Source organism: Protobothrops mucrosquamatus, unplaced genomic scaffold (assembly GCF_001527695.2).
Source record: "Protobothrops mucrosquamatus isolate PMUCROS unplaced genomic scaffold, P.Mucros_1.0 scaffold279, whole genome shotgun sequence".
Classification (NCBI taxonomy): domain Eukaryota; kingdom Metazoa; phylum Chordata; class Lepidosauria; order Squamata; family Viperidae; genus Protobothrops; species Protobothrops mucrosquamatus.
In genome coordinates, this window is record NW_015386623.1 from 195733 (window position 1) to 222220 (window position 26488).

A 26488-nucleotide genomic window follows, 5' to 3' on the forward strand; every position below is an offset into this window, starting at 1 on the left:
GTAGTTTTGAAATCAACTTATAAAAGCCTTAATTAACACTTATTAGTAGCCCCTTGCAAGTTTATTGCTTTGAGTTAAACACTCCTCCAGAAAAACTTAAGAGAAACTTAACACTAATCACAGAACCCATTCACTCCCTCATTCAATCTAGGTGTTAACACTGGAATCAAAATGATGAGACTTCCCAATATATATATATTTTTTAAGTGGTAAGTTAACAAAGAATTATGCCCTCCCCATGACTTCAAGTTGCAAACTCACTTTACAGTTTCACTTAGTGCCGGCAGAAGAGCAAAACATGAGAAACATTTCCCAGAATTTATAACTGATTTCTGTAAGAAGCTTATACAAAAAGAACTCTTCCTTACAGATAAAAATCACATTTTTTAGAAGAAGGCATACATGTCATACTCTGAAAGAAGAAAGATACTCTTGCAGACTGCATGAGCAATATCCAGTATCTATGGATACCAGTGTGCAACAGCAGATTTTCTGTTTGACTCAGCAGTTCTTCAGAAATCTAATAGAATTCAGCATGGTTTACTAAATAAATGTGCACTGGTGATACTTGTGTCAGCTGAGCATTTAGCCCTTCCACTCCATCTATGCAGCATCAAGGGTCCTATCGAGATCACCATCTTCAGAATCATCATCATCATCTGAAGCTGCTGGAAGTACAGGATATAATCAGAAACTGTTCTAGAAGTCTAAAATCAAGGACATTATTTTTAACTTGACACACCATCTCATTTTATAACACATTTATGTATCTTTGAACTCGGTGCTTCATAATGGAGTGCTTCCCTAAGCTAATACCTATATCCAACTTTAACTTAACATCTCTAAAACTAAAAATCAAAACGCACCTATGTATATTTATGCTATAGTATACTGCTTTTAGTAAGCACATGAATTGTAAAAGGAAATCAAAACTTGTTTCCTTAAAAAACAACTAGAGGAAGGAAAAGGATAAAATATAAATATATTATCTGTTTATATTTTAGAAAATTAAGTAAAATGTGTAAAGCAATTATCTTTAAGTACCATTTTACTAATTCTCTTGCACACCTTCTAACTATAACTCTATAAAAACGTTAAGACACTTACTTGACAACTGTCACAATAATGTTATGCCCATCATTTCAATTTAACATATGTTAGGAACCTATAGGAATGTTTTTTTTCTTTTCTTTTTTTTTTTACAGCTGCACAGGTTAAGAATGATAAAGGGCCAGATTTTTATCAATGCAATAAAGTGTTTCACATCATGTATGATTTTGCTTTGGATTTAATATGCAAGTACAGTGATATGAATGGCAATAAATAACTAACTTTGGGAGGCATCTTCAATACCAAAAAGGCTAAAGAAGGGTTACTTTTCCCAGAAAAAGTATGATTAAATTACATGGTTAAGATTATTATGGAATAAATGTGTTAAGCCCTTTTAAAACAAAAATCCAGATGTACCTAGTGTAAATGAATGGCCAGGTAACCCCAAAATGTCCTTAAAAGGAAGCCTAAATTTGTAAATGGAGTAAATAATACCAAAGAGATAAATGAGGTTTGTATTAAATACCTATATATGTAAGAACAGGGAACAAGAAAATGATATTTCACCAAGGAAAACTTTTATGGACACAATACACTGTTCATTCACAGAAGATGATTTTAGTTCCTTTTATCATCACCCTAACAAGAACTACCTATGCAATGGATAGTAGAATCATGCATGTGGGGCCTTTAGGCATAGAGTTTTTTCGCCAACTGCCTGTGTCCGGTGTTAGAATTGATAGCTTTCAGGGAGACTGTGTGGTCAAGGAAGATACCACTTGTAATCAAAAACATAAGAGGTGCTGCCCTGCATCATGGCCAACCAGCCATGGAGCCCCATCGGCGTGGGTGGAGATAGCCCAAGGGCGGTCGGAAGGGAGCCCTCACCCGGCCCGGGCCCTGTCTGCTCGGCAGCTCTGATGGGGGCAGCTGCTGCTGTTGCTCTGAGCCTCTTGCCCCGCCGGCCACGCAGAGAAGCAGGAGGCGGCAGCGATCCCTGCATTGGCTGGCTTAGTTGGCAGCAGCTCTGGAAGTGAAGCTGTGCCACCCGTCCTTGCGCTGGTGGGGGCGGTGACTGGTGGGGTCCCAGCAAATGCTGTGCTGCGGAAGGGAGATGGCATGCTGCCAGCCAGGCCTGGCAATGCAGGGATCACTGCCGCCACCTCCTGCTTCCCTGTGTGGCCGGCTGGTTGAGGGACTCAGAGCAGCAGTTGCCGCCCCCATCAGAGCTGCCGAGCGAACGAGGCCCAGGCCGGGCAAGGGCCCACTTCCAGCTGTCTCGGGGCCATCTCCACCTGCGGCGATGGGGCTGTGCTGAGGAAGGGAAATAGCGGCTGCTCTGATTCCCTCCCTGCTGGCAGCTCCCCCTCCAGCCCTCTACCCAGTGCCCCTTCTATGCAATCCTACCTGACTGCGATGTGGATGAGAAGCTCAGACAGTCGGGGCGTGGCTTTCCCTGGCGGAGGCATCCCAGCTCTCCCGCCCCCTCCCAGCTGGACCCTCTCACCTTCCCCCAGCCGGGACCTGCTGACCCCCGACTCTCCTGCACCTACCCCATTCCAAGACTCCTGCAGCCCCCCCACCGTACCCTCCTGTCCTCCCCAGCTGGGACGTCCAGCAATTCCGTAACTGGGAGCTCCTACCCCACCCCGCTGGGATCTCCTGCCCCCATCCTAGCCAACCCCCCGAGCAGCCCACCCCGACCAAGGTGGAAGGAAGGCGAGGCAGAGAACCGGTTGTTAAATTATTTGAAACCCACCATTGTCCTTAAGTATATAAAAACTAATCAAGTCTAACCAGATTCTAGTAATTTCAGTGGATAGACTTTGTTTCTTTCAATGATAAATGTTAAGTATATGCATATTTTGGTAAGTTTTATTTAGTTTTGCCCTTCAAACTTTCACAGAGAACAAAGTGCAGGGGACTTTGAAAAAAGTAGTTTGATTGAGTTTCCTTAGGAACCATATTTGAGTTCTTCAGGTGCCTTTACAATTTTATTCTAACTCTATCTGAAAACTGAAGATCAACTCAGATATTTTAGTACTTAATATTACATATAAGAACAGATTGTACTTTATCCCTTTTTTTAACTTAGAAGTAAAATCACCTACTTTCAATATCATCCATGTGTGCCTGAAGAGTTCTTGCAAGATTAATGAACTAGAAGCAATGCAAAAAGGCAGTTTTAAAAGATGCAAATTTCCCCAGGACCTTACACCATTAAAAATCCAATGCCACAATTAAAATCTTCAAGAATTCCTCATTTCTCACCTGTACGTGAAAAGCCCTCACCATCTCCAGGAACACAATCTTATGTAAAAATATGTGAACTAGTGGATTGTAAATGCATTTAGCCCCTCTAAAGTAGAGAAAACTGTATGCAGCAATGGAAACAGCTGTGATCCAGCAGTTACATTCTTCTGTTAAGAAATGTAAAACTGCATGCAACTGGAATGTAAAAGAAAAATGGTGCATGATTTGAGCATGTTTTGAATATAAACTCTCCTGGAGGTTTTAGCCTGAGCTGACGAACGGGCAAAATCAGCAACACTGCCATTCAGTGAAACATAGAACAATAATTAAGCTCCACCTTATAAAACAGAACTATTTAAGAACTGAGTCTAAATATTAAGGGCACTTTCTAAATGATGAAGAATTCAAGAAAGCTGTTAAAGTGCTGCTATTCTAATAGATTGAAACACATTAGAAAAAAAGATTCCGTTAAGTATACGCAGGAAAAGCATTCACTTTTGCGTATTTCATCATTTCTGATACAACTAAGTGCTTAACAAAATTTAGTTGCATATTGGGATATCCATTATTTAAAAAAAGAACAGAATATAAGTAAAAGAATATCCCCACATACTTTTCCCAAAAATATATTTAAGATATGTAGGAGCTAGAAAATGAGAAAGATAACAAAAATAATTACAGGTAGTCCTCGACTTACAACCACAACTGAGCCCAAAATTTGCTAAGTGAGACGTTTATTAAGTGAGTTTTACCTCATTTTATGACTTTTCTTGCCACAGCTGTTAAATGAATCACTATACCTGTTACGATAGGCACATGGTTGTTAAGTGAATCTGGCTTCCCCATTGACTTTGCTTGTCAGAAGGTCGCAAAAGGGGATCACATGTCCCTGGGACACTGAGATCATCAGAAATATGAGTCAGTTACCAAGCATCTCAATTTTGATCATGTGACCACGGGGATGCTACAATGATTGTAAGTATGAAAAACGGTCATAAGTCACTTTTTCAGTCCTGCTGTAACTCTGAACGGTCACTAAACTAACTGCTGTAAATCAAGGACTACCTGTACAACTGGAGTATTTTCCCTTCAAACAAAAACTAGGATGTTCTCATTTTGGAAAACAGACTTAGAAAATTAAGACTAAAACAAATTAATGGAAGACAGCCTTTCCTTTATTTTCAGGTCAGTAAATCAGCCAATAAAATAGTTGCTCGATTACAGTAAAATACCCCAAACATATTTTGCTTTGTTTTCTATCCCAGCATACTTTTTGAAGGTGTTACCTTAGCTATGTAAAGACTCAAAGAACCCCAAAGCAGAAAGACTGCGGTGTCAAAACCGCACGTCTAGCTGCTCTCTGGCTGCATTCCTTTTACTGTTTCAGTTTTAAATGGTTTTAAAAGGAACCCCTGACCTTGAATGTCTTTTGGGGAGCCACGCAGAACGTCAGAAAGAAGAGCAGAAAGCCCCTATTTAAAATTATGCTCTTTTGGTTCTGGACAAATCATATTTGAAAGAGATGGATTGTGCTTTAATCGTAGTAATAAACTGGTTCTATTACAAAAACAAGTCATGTCGCTTACCCGGATACGTGTGTTGGCCTCACTTGTAGTTCCCAGCATATCTGAAAAGCGCTGTTCACACAAATGCAACAATACTACAAGGTAAAGCCCAGAACTGATAAATTCATAGTCTGCCTGGAAAGAAAAGGCATTAGTAAATCAAATATTTAAGCTTTCCAAAATATATAAATACTGTATTTTCATGATTATTTTCCCCTTGGCTGCAGGGGTACAATAACTTCAGACTTGGATTTGAACATTCTTGAACATTTAAAGAAATAACTTGTCAAATCACACTTCCTGATGATTCTTCATTTCAATTAACTGGCTAGCTCTCCATTGCCGGCAGAAACGGCCCAAAGAGCCATGCGGCATGCTGCCGGGAGGAGCAGAAACAGCGCAATGCACCACATGGTGTCCGGCCGGAAGTGGCAGCAAGCGGCCATAGAAGTCAAGCAGCGGTGCGACAGGTGTTGGGGTATGGGAAGCCTGGCTGTGGTGGTCCTAAGGTAACACATTCTCCGAAATTAAGACCTAATGCCTCTTTTGGAGGCAAAAAAAATATAAGACCGGGTCTTAATTTCAGGGAAACACGGTGGTGATCAACTGTGCAAAATAGCATAGGCTCAAATTTAGTAAAGTGTGTATTACATTGCAGTCCTTTTTGGAAGGGAAAACCAAGTGTCATTACCAAAGAAATCCAGCATCTTGAAAGATTTATGCATGTTCCTTAATCCCAAGGATCCTTATTTCAGCAGCATTAGCAAATAAGATAGATTTATTAAAGTTCATTCTCACTTCCCATTTATATCATTTTCAACTTCAAATCTTCCAGGCAAGTGAATTTTGAGAACACATAACACAGCACAACTAAGTTATAAAATTATACATCCTTCATTCTCCATCCCTCTCTCTCTCTCTCTCTCTCTCTCTCTCTCTCTCTCTCTCTCTCTCTCTCTCTCTCACACACACACACACACACACACAAGAAAAAGCCATAGAAAGTCTCCTCAATGAATGATATACAAATCAAATACAAATACCCCCTTCCAGTTCCCAGTGCTCATACCAGGAGCCAGGGTTCAGATGTTTGGAGTCCTATCACCTATTAATAGCAGAACTGTCTGTAGTAAGATTTTTCTCATCAGTGATTTATGAATGGGAGGGCAGATCTGGTATGTATTGCTGCACTTGGATAGGGGAGGAACAGGGAATTCCCCTCTTAGAAATCTGCCCATCAGAGTTTCAGGTTTTGTATCAACCGCTGCCTTTGAGTGGCAGCAAGACTCTGTTGCATCAAGAGGTGCTACTCCACAGAAAACCAAAAATGCAGGTGGGCCAGAAGGGCCAGTTGAGTAGGCTGCTTTGTGCTGCTTCCCATGCTAATCAGTAGCAACTCCACTTGGCAACACAGATCCAATTGCTCAGATCCAAGATGAATTGTTCTCTGTCAGTGGAGGCAACTGGATGTCTTGTGATCTAGAATCATTAGTCTGAGTCCCAAGTAAGTACATAGGACCCTATGTATTTAGTTTCACTACTTCTCCATTTCTTGTTTCCCTGTCTTCACAGTTTATTAAGGCCTCCTGTGAGGGTTGAATCTGAGAAGTAATCAATAATTCTCTGAGTGAGGGAACGTTTCTGTCATCTCCGAAGATGCCTCTACTTAAAAAAATCTTTATTGGATCCAACTGATTTGTGGCCTGAATGATATCAAGGAATTATCAATCTGATTCTGAATAGATTGTACTCCTTTGTAATTTGGGGGTCTTCCTACACTCAAGAGTTCCTGTTTGAGAAACAAATAGCAGCTTCAGCTAGGAAGACGTTTGTAGTTACAGCTTGTGTATATAAATCCTGGATTGGGACAGCCTGCTCCTAGTCACTCATGCCCTAGTCACATCACATTTAAACCATTGCATTGCATTCTACATGGGGCTGACTTTGAAGAATCCTAGAAGCTACAGCTGATGCAGAACGCAGTGGCCCAGGCAGTGATAGGTATATATTGATATTCTTGTATGACCACACAGCTTTAAAAGTTGTGCTAATTACCAAACGCAATCCAGATCCAATTCAAAGTGCTGAATTGAGGTCCTAGGTAGCTCCAGCCCTGATTATCTGAAGGACCACCTTTTTCCATATTTACTTGCCTACTTCAACCACGTCATATAGATCAGGGGTGTCAAACTCAATTTAATTGAGGGCCGCATCAGCATAATGGTTGCCCTGAAAGGGCCAGATGGGCATGGCTGGGTGGTCGCGACATACAAGCAACATCAACTATCTGTTATGAACAGATTATTTCTTCCAGAGAGTGGTAAAAAAACCTATCCTGAGTCACAAGCACTGAACTGACACTTACCAAATCAGCCAAAATATACTAACTTGTTCATTTGCATGTGTTCTATGGAGTTCATGGATATCAAAATTATCAAGATTGAGCTGAAGTTTCTCTTTGCATAATTCACAGGTAGTTACATCTTCCAATGAAGAACCTAGGGGAGAAAGTTATACTTTTTGTTTTATTTAGCGTTGGTGCTGAAAACATTAAGATACAGTCAGCAATTATGTTGAGAAAAGTATATCATTAAACAGAAAACTAAATTCACTACTATATATACAACTGTGAATCAAAGAGAAATATGCAAGAGTAGAGAAATCAGGATACCCATCTAAAACTCAAGTGCCCCTGTTGATTGTTTTCAGTTTATGTATTAAGGCAATATTATTGTTATAATTAAGATCAACAAGATAAAATAAACATTTTATACCTGCCCATTCTATTGTGTTTCTATACTATGCTGTGTATTTTTCAAAAAAAGATTTGCATTAAAATATGAATTTAACATTTGCATTAAAATATGAATATTTCTAAACATATGTAATCTCAGTATGCATATTTCTGTATATTACTTTCCAATTAGTAAAATTCTAAATGAATTTTGAAATATTCTTGAACAGAAACTTGTGTTGAAACATGGTTGCATTTTCGACTTGCTGCTGGCTTTCCCACTGATTTCACTTGTCAGAAGTTAGCAAAGGAGGTTGCAAATGGTAACCACATGACCACAGGGTGCTCTAATGTCATAATCGCAGCCAGGCACTGAACGCCTGGATCATAACCAAGTGCTCATGGAAACCCTGTGATGGTCAGAATTTAAAACATAGAATAATAGAGTTGAAAGGGATTTTGGAAGTCTTCTAGTCCAACAACCTGCTCAAGCAGGAGTCCCTATACCAGGGGTAGGCAACCTGACTCAGGAATTGTGGAAGTTGAAGTCCACAAGTCATAAAAGAGTCAAGGTTGCCTAGCCCTGTCCTATACCATTTCAGACAAATGGTTGTCCAGTCTCTTTTTGAAAGCTTCCAGTGAAGGAGCACCCTCAACTTCTGAATGCAAGCTAATTGATTGCTCTAACCATTAAGAAATTGTTCCTTAGTTTTAGGTTGCTTCTCTCCTTGGTTAGTTTCCACCCATTGTTTTTGCCATGTCTTTTGGTGCTTTGGAAAATAGTTTGAACCCCTCATCTTTGTAGGAGCCCCTCAAATAGTGGAACACTGCTTAGAAAAACTTAGAAAACTTAAAAGACTGTTCCTAAGTACACTTGTTCAGCAACATCACAAGTTCAAATGATTGCTGAATGAGTGGTCATTAAGCAAGGATCACCTGTAATATAGCAAAACAATATTTGATTATGTGAGACAGCTTCCGAACCACAACTGCTACATGCTCTTCAAGCAGAAGCTGAGTTCAAAGATATATTCCCAAATTGCACATCAATCCGAAAGAGAAAATGCAATTCCATTTAAGATTAAAGATGAAACATTCCCAGCCTAGGGGAAGGGGGGGTGCTTCTCTTACTGTCTTACCCAATAAGAGTCCATCTCTGAATGAATCTAAGCAACTTTATCTGCTGGATGCCTTCATTATTCCCCATAATAGCCCTGGAGAGGGAACAAGTCACTTTAAACAGGCTTACCGGGCAGTCATCTGGGGACTTGTTAAGAGCAAAAAATAACTTGGTTTTGCTGTTCTTACTGCCATAATGCAATTCCTAAAATGGACTCTTACTTGTACCAATAGAATATTTGTAGCTCAGGGTTGAAATGAGGGATTCTTGGTGCTCTCTGAGCTTGGTTGTTTTCTTACAGACATTGATGTTGCCTAGTTTGGCTAATAAAACATCTGCAAGAAAACAACCAAGCGCCAGAGAGCACCAAGGACCCTCACTCTCACTTGTATTTAGCCAGTTTCATTCGTTTTCCAACTACACTTTAACAATCTTCTTTTGTGATCAACTTCCAAATTAGTCTATTTTTCCTGACTTGTGATCTTAAAAATGAATTCTTACCTGAGTTAATCTTGGATTGTAGCCACTTTTTCATACATTCCTGGTGAACATACTGCAGACTTCCAGCGCATTTACATGGCTCAATTAAGAGATTGGTGGCAGATGTAGAGGGCATTTGACAAATCCTACATAAGTCTCCCTCCTCTTCTTCTGAGTCTTCTGAAAGAAGACTGAACAGAGGTGAGAAAGTTTACTATGTTGAATTAAACTGTTTGTATATTATGACATTAACCAGATACATCAGCATTCCCAAGATAATATTATTTGTTGCAATAAGTATAGGACTTGCCCAACAAAATTTATAATTAAAACATCATTCAAATGATAAAAATATCTGTTTACCTCTCTTTAATTTTCTGAAGCTTTTCTGGATCTCTTGAAGGTGATATTTTAGATTTGTCGCTATCTTGCCCATTAGACTGACTCCAGCTTGATGGAATAATATCTACAGTTATCATAACATTGTCAGACAAGTTATTTCCCAAAGTTGGTGGCATTGCAAACCGAAAGAGAGAGCCAGGAAACATTCCTGATATTCCTGAATTTCTTCTAGGAGGCACTGACTCTGATCCTGAAGCAACAGGTATAGTACTACTGGGTACTGCAGGTATTGATGGCCTCGGCCTGAGAGATTCCCTTTGTGGTTGAAGAGGTACATCCCCAACAGATTCTCTTCTCCTAAAAAGATGCAGTGACCTAGCAGATGTTTCAGAGGTAGAGGTTCTTGCTGTTTCATCTCTTCCTTCTCTTCTCCTTCTTGAAAACAAAGGTGTACATCTGTTCCTCAAAGAAGATGACAGCCAGGAACTTGCATTTCTACCTTCAGAATTATTTCTATAATTTCCAGGTTCTGAATCAGCACTAGGATTTGATGAAACACCTGCCAAACCCCAGCGTCTTCTAAGGAAGCTAAATCCCTGAGGACCAGAATCAGGTGTTTGAGCTTCTGTACCTTCAGATGTTGTAAGTGTGTTAGAAGAAGTAGTCTGGGCAGAAACTTGAGTTCTTAGAACATTTATATCTCTAGAACCTAATGATCTTGAAGATGTCAAAGAGTCTTGGCCAGATCTTCTTGGGAAAAAGGTGGAGGACATACTAGACGCCAAGCGAGATAGTAACTGCCTTGTTGAACGCCTTCCTTCAGTATCAGCAGAAGGTTCACTTAATGACCTTTGGGTTGGCAAAACTTCTTCAGAATGGTTTGAAGTTCTGGTCCCACTTCTCGTGGTACCATGGCTAAACTCTGGCTGTATATTCCTTTCAGAAGTCTCTACTTCTCTTGGGACATAGTTAGATCTTGAATTCCAGCTATGATCTCTAGAGAGTAATGAAGATTCATGTTCAGAAGGCAACTGGCGGTTCATGGATGTGTTCAGCCTCAAAGAACTCAATGAGTTTTCCTTTGGTCTTGCTCCCTGTGCATATGAAGAAGCAGGTCTTTCCTGCAAATCTAAGAATAAAAAGAAAAGAAAATTAAAATTAGACACCAGCTACAGGTTTACTCAAATTAAGGAAATGTACTTTTTAAAACATAGCTCTATCTGTAGACTCCTTGGTGGTCTCTGAGCTTGGTTGTTTGCCCACAGATGTTTTGTTATCCGACAAGGCAAATCTTCAGTGCAAAATATACATACATATAGTACATATATATAATTTGTATTTAGTTCAAATTCACCATTTCACAAACTCTCAAACATACTATAGTATCAGCCCAGTTGGCAACATTTTTCAGTAGTTCTAGGCCTGACAAACAAGGACTGGCTCAAGATCACCCAGCTACCATTTATGTCTATGGTAGGGCTACAGAAACTCAGCTTTCCCCATTCCTAGTCCAGCACCTTAACAGTTAGACATTGCTGGTTTTCAATTGCCAAAGGGCACAACTGCTGAATAAGCACAATTTAACATTCGACCTTTAACGCTGTGAGTGACTCAGAGCCTGTCTACTTCAGAGAAGACCTCTCTTTGCTATGAGCCTGCCCAGTTCCTTAGATCAGCATGAGATATTATTCTGAACATGCCCCTGCTGCTGAAATCTCAGTTTTCTGGTATATGGGAGAACGCCTTTTCTGGGCTTCCCAGGCAATGAACTTGGAACATTCCACAGGGAGATGGATTTGATCTTCGTTTTTTCAGTATTTAGGAAAACCATATGTTTTTTTGCAAACATCCATTGTTAATTTATTTTGACTGCAGTAATCTTAAATTCCTTTTTTACAACTTCATCTTAGTTTCAATTGCTAAACTTTCCTAAATTTTACAGAAGCAGAGAAGCAAGGTATATTCATCAACACTTTTGTTCAGATTTTATTATATTTGGTCTTTAAATAAAAATGAAAAAGAAAAAAGTTTTATTGTAAATGAATATATGAATCATCTAAATACATTGTTAGTGTTTCAATCCTATAGTAAAGCTAGCTAGAAGCAGTAATTCTTTGAAGAACAATTAAAACATCAGGTTTCATAGAATGAATATATTTTTGTCTGTTTGAACTGGCTCAAAGATCAAGTATGTTCTGGTAGTTACACTGCTTCTGATTAGCTGAAACTAGTTTTAAGTGTGATTAAGGCTATTTAAAATTACTGATCCAGTATGTTTTTTCTAACTGCTGTAATGTGCAAAAAAGGAAGAAAAATAGGGAAAACCCACATAAAAGGAAGCAAGGGGAAAAAAGAACAGGAAAAAAGTGAATTAATAAAGCATATTACATTACATACAAGAAACCAGGTATATTTTTAAACATTCCTTATATTACCGAGCAAAATCAGCCTAGAATACATTTCATGGTAATGTGGGATTTTATCCCTGTAGACAGGGTATACATTTGAAATTTAATTTGTTTATTGGATGGGATTGGGTGGGTTTTCATTTCCATTTGACCCAAAAACTATATTCCACTGTTGTGAGATATTTGAGATCTACAATACAGGACTATATTCTTTATCTGTTATACCAAGTAAAACCCCTGAATGAAAAGATGATAAATCCAGATATACTTCCACTGATGGTTCAGAAGTAAAAACAATTTAGTATATAAAAAAGAGATTAAATCTTTTTTCTTTTTCCAATTTTTAAAAAACTCCTGGATGCCCCAGGTGTTACTGAGAAGTTAATTGTTGCAGGATCATCTGAATTAAACAGGTAATAATCTTAAAGAACTTTTAAAAAACTGACTATTTACAATGGACCCTGGAGGTGGAGTTCCTATGTTACAATTTCTGAACCTCTTATTTAGGAATCCTTATGGGTTTAGGTGTTTTTTTTAGTTTTTATTCTAGTATTTATTTCTGGCTTCTTATTTAAAAAACCGTTTTCTCCATGTGCATTTATTTGTTCTGGGGTGCTCTTTTTGTTGTGCTTTCCTTTGTTTTTTCATTTTAAAAAATGTGTTTATAACCTTTTTTTCTTTTTCTGTTCCTGACCTACAGTATATCAATTATTTTAAAGAATTGCCCCATTTTTCCAGATTTAAATATTTTAAGTTGCAAGGGTATCTAAGTTATTTTATATGCCAGGAAATTAAAAGATACATTAAACCATTTTTAAAAATCAAATTTATAGGCCATACAATCACTAAATGTTATTTGTGTAGCTCAAGATCAAGAACCGCATAACTTTTACAATTTGACATCTCTTTTTTAAAATTAAAATCATGAGACTTTTACTGCTTAGTTTCCTTTTAGCATATAGCTTGCTTCGAACAGCTTTGATTGAAGTTCATATATAATGTAAAGGCCCTTCCATGGATTTTTAATTGTTTAAATTATTGGTAAAATTTGGGAATAGCTATTCCAAGGAAACTTGCTTCATATATGTATATACATATTTCAAATGTTTTAACACAGATAAAATTGAAATAAACAGTTTAAAATCCCATCGAGCATATAAGGAAAGAGAAATATAAAGATGCATATAACTTCGAGATTGATATACTTAGAGGTATTTCTATGCTAATATAATGAATGCCCTTCCCATTAAGTACTATAATATTTCTAAACTGCTGGATTTTCTTTATCTAAATTATAGCTATCATATAATAATGGAAGTTTATCTTTCCTGATTCTCTGCTTTATCACTGAATACATATTTTGAGTTCAGTGTATCTATGGATGAAATGACAACGTCAAAAATATTGTTGGCACAATTAGAAAGAATGTGACCCTGCTGACATAGTAGCAAGACAAGCAGTATTTTTCCATCTTCAGCCACGGTGTATTATAGTTTCTGCATTAGAAGCACAATTAGAAAAAGCTAAGATGGGGTCATTTTTACTCTTATTCACATGAGAAATTTACATTCTGGAATAATTCTAATTTGAAAATTACAAGTAAATTTCTTGGATGGGAACAAATCATGAGAAAGTGGAGTATTAATATCTTAAATCTACTTACTGCCAAATAATAATTTGGGTTACTATAAGAGGACTTTGGATTGCCTAAGATTTGAAAATGGCAGAATATTTAAAACATACCCTAATTTCACTTTGTGGTCCATATGTATTAACAGAATCTAGAATTCCCGTATTATCAGTACTGAAATGCGCTTTAGATGTTCTAAATCTACAGTATTTTATAAACTGTTAAAGAATATTGCTAAGGTAAATCCTAGTTATTTACAATTAATAAATCAATAGCAAAGAATCTTCAGAATATTATGTCCTTTATTATCTTACTATGACACAATTTAATATAAATATAAATCATTGCAAATGTAAGATACTTTTTCATATTTATTGGATATTTCAAAACATGTTTAAAGTGTTTGGTTGTCAATCTCACCATACTGAAAATGAGTAAGGTACACTTATTCATAATATATGACTTGGCCCACTATTGTCTTATTTTAATTTAAAATTCCTAAGTTACTATGCTATCTATATACAGTGTAAGACATAAATGTATCTCTGAATTACATACTAAAACTTGGGCCTTCTGTCTCTAAAAATATCCATTCATTGAGCAAAGGGAACTGCAAACATATTACTTTTTTGGCATTGGAAATATACCAAAGATCTTGAATTGCTAATGTGTCTATTATCAGCTTCCGAGCTAACTCTTTACTGATATACTGTAAATGGAAAGATCAGTAGCATTTTATGTGGTTAAGGTTTAATTATGCATTAAAAATTAGGCCAAGTATCTCAAGGTCTAGTATTTCAAATTGTGATATCGTTATTTCAAAATCACATTGCACTCGTGTTGGGAGGACCGAGTTGCTACTGGGTTGAACAGATTAGCTGGTGACATCACTTGTTCCCCAGGGGATGCCCAGGTGGGAGCTTTCATGTCCCTGGCAAGAGCTGGAGCAAAGGACAGGAGCTCATCTGCCCCACAGCAGCACTTGAGTCTTGAACATAGGCTTGTTGTTTGTCAAGCCAGCGTCCTAATCATGTGAGCCACCATGCTCCTTATATTTCAAAACAATTTTCACTTAAAAGGCACAGTAGAGTCTACAGTTTTCTAAACAATGAAAAAAAGTAACTAGATGCTTGCTAGTAGGACTTGACTGCCACAGTTAATGGCATTATCAACCAGCTAGCTGTATGTATGAAGCAACTAATCAATAGTCAGATATTATGAGAGCAAAATAAACATTCCATGCAAGTTTATGGAATAACATGTAACTGAACATTCTTAGTTTTCCAATACATACATGCTGATGGAGGGAAATCACCATTCCTTTGACTACAATCCATAAAACTAACAGATGGCTCTGTCCTTTCTAGCTCTCTTCTCTCTCTCACAAGTTCAGTTGTTAATGATCCAAGTACCATAGATGAAGATCTGGGCACATCACTGTACCTCCAGGGGGAATCTAAAGACAAGTTAAAACTATTTTTATTTTCCAGCTTGTTATTTACTTTAGAAACTCTACATTTAATACCATATTGTATTCTTGAAACTGACTATTTTATTTGGGCAAGTTTCTCTTCTGATTATTATAATCAAGCATGAGGTTATTCATCAACACAGGGTTGGGTATCACGCTATACTGATGATACCCAACTTTACATCTAGATCCTGAGCCATCTGAATTATGTTGTTAAAATGCTGTTCAGGTCCCTGAGGTTTCTGGCATATGGATTCTGAGGAAGAGGAGGTTTAATTCTAGAAACATAGAGTGGTTCTGTGTTCATAAGTCATTGCATTCTGGAGAAGTACCATATTTAGTTTAGGCTGAAGTCATACTCCCCCTCCAATAAAACTGGTTTGTAACTTGGGAGTCTTCCTGGACTTATGAGCAGGGGGCAGCTTTGCCCAAGAGGGGATTTGCACATCTCAACCTTGTGTATCATTTAGGATCCTCTTACAACAGGAGGAATTACTCAGTCACTCATGCCTTAGTCACCTCTCAATTGGATTACTGCAACAAACTCTGTATGGGACTATCCTTGAGTATTTGGAACTACAGCAGATCCATAATGTGGTATTTAGAGAAGCTATAGCTATGTCTTGATAAACTTAAGCTACAACTTTGACAGCAAGTCTACTTTCCCACTTGGCTTCCAGGTGCAATTCTAGGTGCTAATTATCAGCTTTAAGCTCTTCATGTTTCAGCCCTGGATATCTGTGATACTACTTTTCCCTAGTATTATTTGCCTTCCCAATAAGATCAAGTAAGGCAAGCCCACTTCAGGGCCCTCCTATTAAGTACTGCTATTTGAAGAAACTTCAAAACCATACTTTTTCAATTACTGTCCCCCTTCTCTGGAATAGCTTGACCCTGGACATCAGAAAGGGCCCATCCCTCATGGTTTTTAGAAAATCAATTAAAAGGGGCGTTGTCTTACCTGAATGCCTTTTCTCAGCATGACGATGGAGAATCCATAGATGGGTTGATCTTGCCTTTCTGCCCTAGAGACTAAGTCAATCAACCTTTGCCACGCCTCTCTTCCTCCGGCTGGGAATCCCCAGTCATGACGAAGGTGCAGCAGTTGATGATATTTCAAGGTGGTGGTGGCTCAAATACCCCTGAAACAGGACCGGATGGACCCTGGGGGGGGGAGTGGATTCTCCATCGTCATGCTGAGAAAAGGCGTTCAGGTAAGATGACGCCCCTTCTCCAGCATGACGAATGGAGAATCCACAGATGGGACATACCAAAGCCTCACTGTCCCTATGGGCGGGAAGAAGTCTGGGTCTGTGTTCCACTATCTGTTACTACCCTTTGGAGAACTCTCCTACCAAATGAAGCGTCTGCTGAGGCGAACGTATCTAACTTATAATGCTCACAAATGGGGAAGGAGACGACCAAGTTGCTCCTTGCATATCTCTTCGATTGACGCCTGTGTCGCCCACACTGCTGAAGTTGCCGCACTACGAGTGGAGTGTGCGATGATTCGTCTTGGAACTGGCAAGGAGTGCATCTGGTACGCCTCTGCTATGCAAGCCCTAATCCATCTGCCGATAGTAGAGGCAGTCACCTTCTGACCCATTGAAGAGGGGTGGAATGAAATGAATAGGGCTTCAGATTTGCGAAAAGAGGCAGTTCAATTAATATAGTGACGCAAGACTCTACGAACGTCCAAGGTATGCCATTTACATTCCAAATCGTGGGACGGCTCAGGACAAACATCTGGCAGCACAAGCTCCTGCGCCCTGTGAAACAATGAGTTGATTTGGGGGACGAAGGAGGGGTCTAAGCATAGGACCACCCTGTCGTTATGAAAAATACATAAGTCATCTCTAATTGAGAGTGCTGCTAATTCCGAGATGCGCCTAGCTGATGTGACGGCTACTAGGAAGGCGGCCTTGAGTGTCAAGAACTGTAGAGTGGAGGTTCTGACAGGCTCAAATGGAGGTAAAGTGAGAGCCTGTAAGACCTTGGACAGGTCCCAAGAGGGATATCTGTGAACCACGGGTGGTTTGCTGTTGATTGCTCCCCTAACAAAGGAACGTACCATGGGGTGTTGAGCCAAGGGCTCTGAGTTGCCATATGTGAGCACTGTGGACAGGGCAGCAACTTGTCTGCGGATTGTGTTGGGTGCCAAACCCTTCTTAAGTCCCTCCAGTAAATAATCCAAAATTCTTGCAATTGGAATTGTAGCTGGATCTAATTGTTGTCTCACACACCAGTTACAGAAATTCTTCCATGTGGAATCATAGATTCTATCAGTTGCAGGCCTTCTTGAAGCCTGAATCATGGTAATGATGTCTGATGAGTAGGTCTCTTTTGTTAGGAGTCTCCTTTCAAATACCAGGCGGTTAGCTGGAGCCACAGAGGCTCTGGATGTTGTAGAACCCCGTCTGAGGGAGATTCGATCTCGGGGTATCCTCCACGGAGCAGAGGTCGAGAGACCTACGAGGTCAGCATACCACGGCCGTCTTGGCCAGTGAGGAGCAACAAGTATCACCTCTGCCCATTCCTGCAGTATCTTCCGGATAACTGCCTGGATCAGAGGGAGAGGAGGGAACGCATATAGGAGCTCTCTGGGCCATGGGCTGCGTAGGGCATCTACCCTTTCCGCCCCTGGAGACGGGAACCCGGAGAAGAATCTCGGGAGCTGGGAATTCACCGGGGTAGCGAACAAGTCCAGCACTGGATGACCAAACCTCTCCGATATCTCCCTGAAGAGATCCGGGTGCAGACGCCACTCGGAGTGATCCACTGTGGCCCTGCTCAAGAAATCTGCTTGCCGGTTCGTCTCTCCCGAGATGTGCTCCGCCTTGAGGGACAAGAGGTTGGTCTCTACCCAGGTTCCTAATAATTGAGCCTTGGCCATGAGGGACCTGGAGTGGGTACCCCCTTGCCTGTTGATATGGGCTTTCGCCGCCATGTTGTCCGTGAGGACTAGAACGTGTTGCCTTGCCACTGTGTTGCAAAAGTGTCGTAGAGCCAGATGTACAGCTCTGAGCTCCAATCAGTTTATGTTGTGCTTCAGATCTGACTGGGACCACCGACCCTGGGGCAAGTGGAATTACAAGTGCGCTCCCCAGCCGAACAAGCTGGCATCCAATGTTAGGATGAGTCGACTGGGCTCCTTGAATAAGGTTCCCCTGGCCACCACTGGAGGGATTTCAGGGTCTGTGACGGGACCCCTACCTTGTGGTTGGAGGAGCTGGTGCCTAGTCTCTGGAACAGGAGCAAGAACCATTGGAGGGTTCTGGAGTGGAGTCGAGCCCAAGGAACTACTGTTATGCAGGAAACCATCTTTCCTAGCAGTTGAGAAAGGATTGCTAGGGTGACTACTCGCTCCCTTTGAATCTGGGTGACTAGGGATTGGATACTGTCCCAACGTTCCTGAGACAGGTAAACCTCGCACTTCCTTGTATCTATCACCGTGCCCATGTGGAGGCGGGTGGAGGGAACTATCTGGCTTTTCTGAAAATTTATTGAAAACCTGTGGTCCTGGAGGGTCTTGATGGACAATGCCGGTTCTGACTGAGCCAACTGGACTGAGGAGGATTGAATGAGGATGTCATCCAGATAGCACTGGACACGCACCGGAATGGTCCTGAGATGCGCGGCCAGTGCCGCCAGGACCTTTGTGACCTCTGGGGGCTGATGACAGGCCTAATGGTAGAGCTCTGTACTGAAAATGGTGACCTGCGTAGCAGAACCTGAGGAATTTCCGGTGTCCGGAAAGGATGGGAATATGTAGGTAGGCCTCCATCAGGTCGATGGACGTCAGGAGGTCCCCCCTTCTGATGCCTGCTAATATGGATTGGAGCGTTTGCATCTTGAACTTGTGTGCCAAATGGATATTTAATTTCTTTAAATCTGGGATTGCCCTCCACCCTCCCGAGGCCTTCGGAACGATGAACAGAATGGAATAAAAACCCCGTCCCTTCTGCCCTGCCGGTACTGGTTCTATGGCCTGGATCTCCAGATGTCGAATGGCCTCTTTCATGAGGCTTCTTTTGACCAGATTTTTGGATGATGGGCAAGAGACAAAATGCCTCGGGGGGGTGGGGGGTGAGTTGAACTCTAAAGTCAGACCGAATCTGATGGTGTTGAGGACCCAGAGATCTGTAGTGGTGTTCTCCCATTTGTGTGCAAAGAGAGCCAGCCTGCCCCCTGTGGGAGAGGCACCTTTGGTGTCACTTGGACCTTCTGAAAGGATGGCCTCCCGCGCCTCAAAAGGGCCATTTGGCCTGTAATTGCTGTCTGGGTCTGTCCCTGTTACCAGATCTGTCGAATTGACATTCTGGTCTGGGAGAATAAGGATAGGAGTAATGGGTGAATTCCGACCCTGTGTCGGTTGAGCGAAAGGATTGCTTGCGGGCTCTACTGTCTGCTCTCCTAAAAAGATGGGACATGACCTTACGGTTATCCTTGTTCTCAATCAGATAAGGGTTTAGTGCCTCTCCAAATAACTGGCCTCCCCTGGACGGGGCTGAGGCCAACTGCCACTTGGACCTAGAATCCACTCGCCACTATCTGAGCCACAGAAGTCTGCGAGAGGTAACATTAGAAGCTAATGCCGGGGAGGCAAATCTGGCCGCGTGCAATGATGAGTCAGCCATGTATTCTGATGCAGCCACTAATTTGTTTAAATCTTGGTGCATCCGTACTTCTGGTGGGACCCTAGCCTGCAATTGGTGACGCCAGAGGAGTGAAATTCTGGCGAAAAAGGAAGTTGAAGTAACTGCCTTGGTGGGTCCTGCGGAAATTAAGCTCCGCTTTCTTATCCTCTGACTTCAGAACCCCCGCTATATCTCCAGACACAGTGAAGGAGGGAACCAATGATGCTAAGGGCTCATCTACAGTGGGAACTGCTAGCACCTCCGACAGTGCTGGAGCCATATTAAATAACTTTTTATCAGTCCCCCCCTGGGATGGAAAAGTGCCTGGCGTTCCCCATTGTCTTTGGACTACATTGAGGAAAAGGAGAGGACAGGGAATGTCCTGTTGGGTAAACATTGGTTCTGAAAAGACCTTACTGGTAAGTCCCTGGCTGGTGGAAGGTGCAGCCTGAGGGACACTTTCAGGACCAAGTTGAGCAGTGCTCCTGGCCTTGTGAAGTAAGGATTTAAAAAGGGCCAGATTAAACAGGCCTATGAAAGGAGGGGGATCATCTTCTGACATCCCCTATGAACGACCTTCTATTCCTGGAGGAATTGGAGGGGGAAACTGGTCCTTGGTATGTGGCTGCTTCCGCCTGGGAGAGAAACGATACATTGCTGTGAGATGAGATCCCTGATGCTATCGACTCGGGTCGAGCTCTCTGGTGTAGGGTCGAAGCTACACCTTGGGCAATAGCCTGAGAAATCAGAAGGTGCATTCGTTCTCCTGAGCCTCTGGAGGGCGAAGCCCTGCCGCTGTAGGAGTGAATGTGGCCTCTGGTCCCAGAGGTCTAGCTGTACCCGGAGCAGGGATATGAAGGCCAATCTCCTCACTGGAATGGGGAACCATCTCCACCTGTTCTGCCATGGGAAAAATGAACTAACCTGTTTCCCCTTCTGGAGACCAGGCACTTGGAGCAGCAGAGGATGAAGGAGCTTGTTGAAAGCCAAAAACCGATGCTTCCATGGGAACAGAAGTAATCTGACCAACCTTTGCATCATTCTTTTGCCTTGCAGCTTTGGAGAATTGTTTTTCCAATGCCTGGTACCTTCTGCGTGCTTCTTTCTCAGAAGCTTTGGTAGACCTTTTGCCAGAGATAGCTTTGGATCTGAGTTTCTCAGCAGTCTCCTGCTTGGCTGATCTGGATTTCTTGTGCCTGGAGGAACTGCTGGAGGCAACCTGAGATATCTAAGCTTCTGTGGTTTTATCTGCCATTGCAAAATCAGAGATATCACAGAAATGGCAATCTCAATGTGTTTGCAACAGAGAGGTGATCCCAATAGCAAGGAGCCAAGTTGTGGCTAGCAGTGGTGGCGGTGCAACCAACCTAATGGGATAGCCAGCACACTCACAATCCTAGCAGTGGCGGCAAAACCAACTTAATGGGGTAGCCAGCACACTCATGTTCCTGTTAGTAGCTGCAAGACCAACTTAATGTGGTAGCCAGCACATTGATAATCCTGTTAGTGGCGGCAAGACCAATTTAATGGGGTAACCAGCAGACTTATAAACAGCGGTGGGAAGAGGCGCTGAAAATGGCGGCAGTTAAAGCGGGCACTCAGCCACCCTGAAATCTTTGGAAATTGCATCCAGACACGTGAAGGAGGCTGTTGTTGTTGGCTCTAATTGTAATAGCCTTGGTATGCGGCAAGCTGCCAAGAAGCCTGGAGAAGCAGCACCCTCGAAATGCCGCTCCTTAATTCTGGCCTTCTGAATGGCCTGAGAGTGTTTGTAAGGCTTTCAAGATGGCGGCCGCTAGTAAGCGACCTCCTGTCCGTCGTTATGTCTGAATTAATAAATGCGGTCAGCTGCTTCTATGGCTGACTAATAAGACTGCTGATTGAATTCTGGCCAAAACTGACGTCTAAACAGCCCTTGCTGGAAGGGAGGGCCCCCCACCTCCCCACTCAGAAACAATAAAAGCGGTGCTCAAAATGGTGACCGCTACACTTCTGCCCTGCCTGGAAGCTATAAATAGCTCAAGGCTTCAGCTGAAGCCTACAAAACCCCTTTGACACTCAGCAGTTTGAAAAGCAGCACTGATATCAGCGCAGAGAAGGGAAGGGTACAACCTGGGAAAATCCACAGTTTTGTCTTTCTGCTAGAAACAAGATCCAATCTTCACCACATCTCTCTTGGGCTAAGACTAAGTCGTGACTGCGGATTCCTAGCCGGAGGAAGAGAGGCATGGCAAAGGTTGATTGACTTAGTCTCTAGGGCAGAAAGGCAAGATCAACCCATCTGTGGATTCTCCATTTGTCATGCTGGAGAACATAGCTGTGCCATCAGGCCACAAGTAACAAAAACACCATTATTACTCTGATAAGGAATGGTGTTTTAATTTTGACTGAGTATGGCATTCTTGTTTTTTACACCTTCTACTTATTTTCCCTTTGGAGAAACGGAGTGGCAGTTTGGAATGTTAATAAGCCTTATCGATACACTTTCTTTACTATTTAACATGCAACTTACCTGAAACCGTGTTTAAACCACTACTTCTCATACTAGAGGTAGATGTATAAGAAAGTTTAGGTCTTTTTGAATCAATATCTTGTTGTTGGTTATGCAGTCTTGAAGAATATGCTCCCTGAGTTCTATCAGATTCACCCAACCAAGATGATGCAGGAATTGATGATGATGATGTAACCTACAAATTGGGATTTGAGAAGGTTATTAATTTACTGCTAAATGGCTTGTTCAATAATAGTAAACAAGATTAAACCAAAACTATTATAGTGAAAAGTCTTGGGTAAAACAACCAACAGCACCAGTAAGTAAATGAGAGTAATTTTAAAAGAATAGTCTAATAGGCTATTAGTCAAAAATTACAATAAAGTATTATTCCCTTTTAAAAAGAACAAATTGCATTACACCAGAGATAAAATACAAATGCATCCTAGTCCTGGAAACAAGGTAAAATTTGTTATTTCTGGAACAGTTCTGTCAAAATAATTCAGCATTATAAACTCTAATTATGGCATTTTCTTAATATTTGGAAAACCTGAAATGTAAATCAATGTTTGCTTCATATGAATATTTGCAAGCTCTTTTTTTACTCAAATAGACTGAATGCAAAATCCATTTAAATATGTACAATCCTTCATAGTTGTTATCAATCTTCCACTATCTACTTTGATGTTAACACAAAAATTTGTCTTCCACACTCAGGCAGCTTCTCAATTTAACTGAGTTGTACATTAGGGCAACCTTGAAAACAGTTGAGAAACTTCAATTAGTATAGAATGTATAGCACATTTCTCAGTTGAAATTGCATATGAAATGTATCAACACCTGGTCTTTTTAAAATCTGAACTGGCTGCCAATTTTATTTCAGGCCAAATCTATCTTGACCTTCAAAATTCTAACAGTACAATCCTAGTCTTATCTACATCTAACTCAAATAATTCCCACTATCTTACAGAAGTGTATACCAACACAAGAATGTAACCTATATAAGCTTGTCCCCAAATCTTTGTCCATATGATGCCCTACCCCAATTCCATTAAAATAATCTATCGGATGAAATCAAGGTACCAATACTGGTGACAATAAATTAATCCAATAAAGCAGAGAGATTTTAGTGGTGCATTTACTTTTCTGGGCTTTAAAATGATTGATTTAGGATATTTTGCCATGAGTGTTTTCAATCTATGATTTTATGTTTACTATATCTTTTTTATTTTTACAAGCAGTAGTATTAAGCAAATTACACAGTTTAGCACTATTTATTTTTCATAATAAATTCTATCACAGAGTAGGAATGCAAGTCGTAAATAACATTACTATTTTAAACTTAAATATTTCTTTTGAAATAGTTGCTGGGTACTTCCAAATCATAATTATTTATATGCAATTGAATGCTGTTTCAGTTCAAAGAAAACAATATACTGCATAAATTTGTTCTTCTAGTTGATTCTGTCCTTATTTTTTTAATCATATAGTAAAATTATTAATAGAGAGCCAGTTTGGTATAGTGGTTAAGGCATCAGGTAGAAAATGGGAGAGAGAAAACCCACTGGATGACCTTGGGCCAGTCCCTTTCTCTCAGCCCTAGGAAAGAGGCAAGGGCAAACCACTTAAAAAAACCCTGTCAAGAAAACTGTGAGAACTTGTCCAGGAAGTCTCCAAGAATTGAGCACAAGTGAAGTGAAGGGGGAAAAAATCATTAATAAAGCCAAAAAGGTGATATTAGGTCTATTATATGACTGTTATCCAAGTAAATTCCACAGGTGAAGAGATCTTTTGAACCTTCTAATCTCCCAAAATATTATTGTTCTTTTACTTTAACAACAATGGGCTATTAGTAGCTGTCTGAACATCTAAAAAACTAAAACTAAAAATAATTTATTTACGTTTTTTAATTTACAAAATTCAGAGACTATCCGACTCCAATGCAACTCTGCATAGCTTACAGGGAGAAAACAGTAAGAGAGAACAATACACAGAAAATATAACCAACATTCCATAAATATCTTACAGTACTTAAGGGCCCGAGAGAACAGTTAGCTTTTCAAAGATTTCTGCAAGATCATTAAAATGAGAGTCCCAGAGATCTCTGGAGAATAATGTTCCAAAGAATAGGTACAATACAGAGAATGCATGCTTCCTAGGTCTCGATAGATCAATTGAAGGGCCCCAAAACACATCGAGTCTGCCTTCTTCCCAGCAAGGGGAAGCTATAAAAAAACCCTCTCTAAATTGCTACTAGATAGCAATTTAAACTATTAGAAACATTACTAAGAAATAGAAGTTACGTGGAACTATTTAAACTCAAGGCAAGCTTTGAAAGACCAAGAAAAATATCTGCTGGAATTACCCCAAACTTGGCAGACTTGCAAAATACAGCTCACAGGCCACTGCAAATGACCTGCTGAAAAGATTAGATCATTATAGCATTACTTATACAACAATAATCCTAGAGAATTCTCAGAAGAAAACCCTTTCTTCATCACACATTATTGCCTGACATCTGTAAAAAAAAAACTTGATCAGGGTCTAAAATTATGAAATAAAATAAAATAATGAGACTGATACCTCTTCAACATCAAAATACATTTGTGGGGAAAAATATGAAGCATAAGGAATACTGTTCCAACTATTAAGTGGTCTATGTATATGCATGCAATAATGCATAGACAATATTGGGACAGATTCAATGAAATATTGATATATCCTAGAAGCTAATTTCCCACAATCAGTGAAAAACTGATGCTGAAAAAATGTAGGATCTAATCAACCATAAAATACTTACAGAAAAGATGTATTATTGAAATCTATGGAAGAAACCTAAAAAATGCACTGCATGCAAGGATTTTCTGAGCTAAACAAGTTCCATAAGGAGCATTGTGGAAAAAATTCCAAAAGCAAGAACTCTTAGTTGGCTAAAGAAAATATTTGGAAACTGATGCCAAATAAGGTGTTACAAAGTACAGGTAGTCCTTGATTTATGGCCATTCTTTTAAAAACAGTTTGAAGTTACAATAGCACTGAAAAAAAATGACTAATGGCCATGCCTTGCACTTACTATTTTCTCATGTTATCAAAATTGGCCAGGGGAAGCCGTTCCACTTAACAGTCATGTGATTCATTTAACAACCATGATGATTTGCTTAATGACCATGGCAAAAAGGGCCATAAGATTGGACACAACTCACTTAATGATTGCACTGCTTTGTGACAGAAGTTTCCAATTGTGATTGTTAAGTCAAGGACTACTTTTACTGATTGAAGGGGTGTCCAAAATTCTGCACTGGTCATATCCAATTTTCTTATTATGAATTGGTAAACAACTGCATATAAACAGTTAAGCATGAATTCCAATTTGTAGAAAGATGTTGCATTTAACTTTTAAACAAGACAAAAGCATTTATCTGGAAGTCTGGCTTTGGAGACTGGACTTATTATATTCAATCAATCAGCAACTAGTAAGAAATAGTATAAAGAAACAAACTTGGATATTTGATCCAGGACCAATTAAGGTTAATATTTGGGATGATTAGGTATTGAGGTCGTGGTAAATTTTCTACGAGTTGATTACAATAACAGCATGTTAACAGAGGGTTTTGGAACTTCAACTTTTTCTCCTATTACTGTTCACAATTTTTTAACTTTTATATCCTTACATAATATGTTTAGTATTGTTTTTTCTGCTAACTACTTTGTTATTAATATAGCTTACCAATGACAAGCTAACAATTTGTAAGTAGATTTAGTAGTTTAACAGTTTAAAATTCTTTTAGCCTGTTTTGCAAGGGGTGGGAAACCAAAATTGTTCTTTATACAAATTAGCATTCAATTAGGGAGGATGTTATGTGTATATGTGTTGTTGTTTTTTAAAGACACTTTTTTGTTAATGTCTTTTTTGTTGTTTGTTTTTTTCTAAATATCTTGGCGTTTTGTATTTTAATCTTTTTTCAATAAACTTTTTTTAAAAAAAAGAATGTATATATATCTAATTTTATCTTCAACCAATTAACTATGCAAATCTTACCAATCTATTTCTGCTTCCCAAAATTCTTCCGGACCATGGGCGATCAAGTGTTCCTGAGTAGTGAGTTGGAGAAGAAGCTGGAAGCTTCCATGAACTTTCATAAGCTTCTCGTTCTTCAACTGACCAGTCTCTACTGGAACTATGCAACCTACCAGATTCCTACAAAACAATATATTTATTACTTAATGTCCTGCTCGGGCCACCATTCCACACAAGAAAATAAAATCTATAATATCTGCACTTTTTAATTAATCACATTTAAACATTT

The 26488-nt window shown here is 40.0% G+C and overlaps 1 protein-coding gene across 4 annotated transcripts in view; it reads right to left on the minus strand.

Annotated features, from left to right (window-relative positions):
• Positions 1 to 11: 11 nt before the first annotated feature.
• Positions 12 to 26488, minus strand: part of MARCH7 (membrane associated ring-CH-type finger 7) — a 33040-nt gene continuing 6563 nt past the window's right edge. For 2 of the 4 annotated variants that reach the window (XM_015814727.1, XM_015814726.1), the window contains 9 exons: positions 26221 to 26379; positions 22203 to 22377; positions 14877 to 15038; positions 9566 to 10673; positions 9224 to 9393; positions 7257 to 7366; positions 4890 to 5003; positions 3162 to 3210; positions 12 to 668 (listed from right to left, as the gene is read on the minus strand). In XM_015814727.1, the coding sequence (XP_015670213.1) occupies positions 604 to 668; positions 3162 to 3210; positions 4890 to 5003; positions 7257 to 7366; positions 9224 to 9393; positions 9566 to 10673; positions 14877 to 15038; positions 22203 to 22377; positions 26221 to 26379 (2112 nt within the window). In that variant the 3' untranslated portion in view covers positions 12 to 603. The remainder of the gene's footprint in view (positions 669 to 3161; positions 3211 to 4889; positions 5004 to 7256; positions 7367 to 9223; positions 9394 to 9565; positions 10674 to 14876; positions 15039 to 22202; positions 22378 to 26220; positions 26380 to 26488) is intronic. The other 2 variants (XM_015814728.1, XM_015814729.1) reach the window with 2 other exon arrangements.